General features: G+C 36.9%; 1 protein-coding gene across 1 annotated transcript in view; it reads left to right on the top strand.

Annotated features, from left to right (window-relative positions):
• LOC104715338 (UDP-glycosyltransferase 76E6-like) overlaps nucleotides 3790-4960 on the top strand; it is a 3617-nt gene continuing 2446 nt past the window's right edge. Inside the window, exon 1 of the mRNA XM_010432751.1 lies at nucleotides 3790-3966. Within this exon, the coding sequence (XP_010431053.1) occupies nucleotides 3790-3966 (177 nt within the window). The remainder of the gene's footprint in view (nucleotides 3967-4960) is intronic.

Raw genomic sequence — 4960 nt, 5'->3', positions numbered from 1 at the left:
CAATCAAGCGAGAAGATATTTGGTTGGTAGACAGTGGCTGCACCAATCACATGACAAAGGAAGAAAAATACTTCACAACATTGGATAGAAGTATTAACGTTCCGATCAAAGTCGGAAACGGAGCGGTCGTAATGACAGCCGACAAAGGAGACATCACTATCATGACTAAAAAAGGAAAATGAGTCATCAAAGATGTTTTTCTAGTACCAGGATTGGAGAAGAATCTTCTAAGTGTTCCACAAATAATATCTCATGGATACCGTGTCAAGTTCGAAAACAAGCGCTGTATAATCTTAAATCCTATAAGGAAAAAGATTATGGAGATTAAGATGGTTCGAAAGAGTTTTCCAATAAAATGGAATTCTTCTCAAGAAGATGCCATGGCAGCTCGTGAAGCAGAAGAAGAAATGGAGTTATGGCATAGAAGATTGGGTCATGTGGGAAATTCGAGAATACTACAAATGCAAAAGAAGAAGATGGTGGATGGCTTACCAAAGTTGCAAACAAATCGAGAAGTATGTGGAGCATGTAAGCGTGGAAAGCAAGCAAGAGATGCATTTCCCAAGGAATCCCTGACAAAGACAACGGAGAAACTTGAGATTGTTCACACTGATGTCTGCGGGCCAATGCAAACAGAGTCACTCAATGGAAGCTGGTACTTCTTATTGTTCATTGATGACTACACTCATATGTCTTGGATATACTTTCTTAAAAACAAATCTGAAGTATTTGTGATCTTTAAGAAGTATAAGTCCTTGGTGGAGATTCAATCGGGAAACAAGATAAAGAAGCTTGATCCGATGGTGGAGGTGAATTCACATCAAGCGAATTCAATGGCTACTGTCATGAATGGGGAATCGAGAGACAAGTAACAGTTCCATACTTTCCACAACAAAACGGTGTTGCAGAGCGTAAGAACCGGTCTCTAGTGGAGATGGCACGAACCATGATTACTGATGAAGGACTACCTCAAAAGCTTTGGGCTGAGGCAGTATATACATCAACATATCTGCAAACTCGTTTACCCACCAAAGCCATAGAGGAGGAAGATATCACGCCAATTGAGAAGTAGAGTGGCCATAAACCAACAGTTGGTCACCTAAAGATTTTTGGGAGTCTATGTTTTGTTCATGTGCCAAAAGAGAACAGAAGGAAATTAAATGAAAAAGCAAAGCGTGGGGTCTTCACTGGTTACAGCAGTACAACCAAAGGATATAGAGTGCTCATTCTAGAAAATGAGGAGGTTGAGATATCAAGAGATGTAGCATTTGAAGAAGGAAAGAAATGGGATTGGGAAAGACAGACAGAAGTAAAGAAGAACTTTTGTCTTCCTCTCAATATCCTTCCAGATCAAGGAGATGAAGAAGATCAACAACAAATAAGCGACAATCCAGTTTTGCCTCAACCCGGTGATCTAAATCACGATGAAGAAGAAGACGCTCCAACATCTTCTCAAACGCCAAAGAGATACAAGTCCATCACTGATATAATGCAAATCGCACCTAGGACGAATCTAGAAGAAGCGATTCCAGCATATGAAGCATGTTTTTCACAACAGAGGAACCACAGACATATGATGAAGCCTCCAAGATCAGAGAATGGAGAAGTGCCATGGAAGAGGAAATCAAGATGATAGAGAAAAATGGAACATGGCAACTTGTGGAGAAACCAAAAGAGAAAAACATTATTACCGTGAAGTGGATCTATCGTATCAAGACCAATGCAAATAAAGATCCAATCAAGTATAAAGCAAGGTTAGTGGCAAGAGGATTCTCTCAACAATATAGTGTTGATTATCTTGAAACATTTGCACCTGTTTCAAGACACGATACAATAAGGACCATATTTGCTCTAGCTGCACAAAAGAAGTGGAGGCTTTATCAAATGGATGTAAAATCAGCATTTCTCAATGGAGAACTCGAAGAGGAAATCTATGTTGCACAACCGCCTGGGTTTATAGTCGAGGGAGAAGAAGAAAAAGTCTTGTTGTTGAGTAAGGCGTTGTACGGATTGAAACAAGCCCCTAGGGCTTGGTACGGAAGAATCGATTCATACTTTCTTCAAAGTGGATTTCAAAGAAGCATGAATGATGCAGCCTTGTACGTGAAGAAGAACGACAAGGATGTGGTGATAGTAAGTCTCTACGTGGATAACTTAGTAATCACTGGAAGCAACTCTCAACTTATCGAAAGGTTCAAGGAGGATATGAAGAAGGAATTCGAGATGACAGATTTGGGGCTATTAAATTATTTTCTGGGGATGGAAATAATTCAAGATGATCGTGGAATTTTTCTATCACAAGAAAAATATGCCAATAAATTCATTGAGAAGTTTGGCATGAATGGAAGCATGAGTGTTAGTTCTCCACTTACACCAAATGCAAAGAAGATAGAGGATGATGAAAAATATGGTGAACCAAGAAAGTTCAGAAGCATCGTTGGTGGTCTCTTATATCTCTGTGCATCAAGGCCAGATTTGATGTTTGCAAGTTCTTATCTCTCACGATACATGAGTGTGCCGCTCATGAAGCACTATCAAGAAGCCAAGAGAGTCTTAAGATATGTCAAAGGTACATCTAACTATGGAGTTCAATTCACAAGTGTTGAAAGTCCAGAATTGGTAGGTTACTCATACAGCGATTGGGGAGGCTCAATTGAAGACAAAAAGAGCACACAGCAAACTGTGGCTCGGGAATGTTCTGTTGGCAATCTAGCAAACAGCAAACTGTGGCTCTATCAACAATAGAAGCAGAGTATGTTGCAGTATGTGCAGCAACAAACCAAGCAATTTGGCTACAGAGACTTCTAGAAGAACTTGGATTTACGACTGAAGAAGGTGTTCAAATTTACTGTGACAACAAGTCAGCCATTGCAATCGGCAAAAATCCAGTGCAACATTGAAGAACCAAGCATATAGAAATCAAGTATCACTTTGTTCGAGAAGCACAACAAAAAGGTTTAATTCAACTCAAGTATTGCGAAGGAGAAGTTCAACTTGCAGATCTTCTGACAAAGGCACTTGGCGGATCAAGGTTTGAAGAACTAAGGAGGAAGCTTGGAGTAAGACCCAAACTCAATTAAGGGGGAGTGTTAATCGATAATTGAGTTTGTAATGTATTAAGTTAATTATTAGTTAAGAGTCGTGATGTTTCGATGATGTCGTATTGTCTACACATCACAAGTAGAAGAGATTGAACTCATTTGCATCTGTTATTTATCTATTTAAGCATTGAAACTATAATGTAAACACACAAGTTTTTTATCAATAAAAAAGTCTGTTTCTGTTATTTTGATTTGTTCTTTACAAACAGAGAGTCTTAGCAGAACAGAACAATAAAGTAAACACTTGCTCTGTTCTGTAGAAGAAGAAGAAGCCTTTGCTTCTAACAAATCCGACATATGTTTCAGAAAGTATCATATCCTAAAAATCGAATATGAATAAACAAATAAAATGCTATTTCTCGTGGGGTTCACAATCACTCTAGTTTAATTTATTTTAGCTACCATGGACAAATCGAATTAGTATTAATATCATTACCATAACTCTTGCGTAACTCTAGAAACTATATATTAAGATACATGAACACAAAGGAACAAAACAAATGGATCAACTCACTTCTTCAATACGCAGGGCCGGCTCAACTTTTTTTGGGATCTGGTGCCAAATTTTTATTTTTTTCCCCAAAACTAAGGTTATAGTTGCAATGTTTCAAACTTTATGACCCTAATACAAAATATCTAAAATATAAGACCTAAAACCTTTAAAAAAAAAATTAAAAATTCAGGAGACATGGTGCAAAAGCACCTAAGGAGACATGGTGCAAAAGCACCTACTGCACTGGGTCAGCGCCGGCACTGTCAATACGCTTTGCAGTATCTTGCCAAACCCGTCTGCTTGCCACGTACCAGGACACTGTCTGCCAGGTCATTGCAGAAGATTGTGACGAATCTCCTCCTCGCGTCCGGCGTGAGTCGAATCTCTGAGCATTGTGGTGTCTTTGTTTTCATCTAACAGAATACACAAGAAAGCAGTATATGATCTAACTCACATACTGGCTCATATTGCCCTCCTACGGTAAGCCTTCCCATCCTGCTTACAAGCTATGTTGATTTCATAGATCAAGTTCCATCTCTTCACATACTTGTTCACTAAAAAAACAAAATATTTTTGTCTTTTTATTGTTGCATCATTATAAGAAAACATCAAATCTAAGTAATATGATAGCCTCTGCCCTTAAATGTAAATTAAGCAAAAGTAGGCTGCAAATGCTGACCCCATAAGTAGGCACTTAGTTAAAGACAGAAGCATAATCATAAATAAAACATAACTAAGAACAGTCCCAAAATTATAAAGTCCATTTCACACATATACAAACCCCATTTTTTTTTGGTAACAGTATAAACACTATATTAGATCACTTAGACCATCATCACTTAGACCATCATTACTGCAGTAATGATGACATCGTTACTTTAAAAAAAATATTATTTTAATCATATATATATATTTATATTTTTATTAATGGCAACCATTAGAAATACGACACGTGGCTATTTGTTAAGAGTAACGATTCTTCAGCAAGTCACTCAAACACCGATTTTTTAATTTTTTTCTTCTCTTTTATTATTATATATTATTTTTTAAGCAATCCTCTTTCTGAGTAATCCCACTAATGATGCTCTTATTATTCTTATTTTATTAAATTTTTAGAAAAACATGATTTTTAATTATTTTTTGTTGAAGGTATAATATTATTGCCCTCGGTCAAATTAATTTCTAGATTCGACACTGGAACTATATATATACACATATCATAATTTAGTATAAGTCATCATAGTGTAAATTCTTTGGAGGTTGAATTGACACTTATATGTCAATTTCTTTATTTAAATATGAAAGTTACATTAGCTGGTCTACTGTGCTCTCAACACACCAAAACAATTTCATGAAATATTAATAG

This window comes from Camelina sativa, chromosome 9 (assembly GCF_000633955.1).
Source record: "Camelina sativa cultivar DH55 chromosome 9, Cs, whole genome shotgun sequence".
NCBI lineage: Eukaryota > Viridiplantae > Streptophyta > Magnoliopsida > Brassicales > Brassicaceae > Camelina > Camelina sativa.
This window is presented reverse-complemented; position numbering and strand designations above follow the sequence as displayed.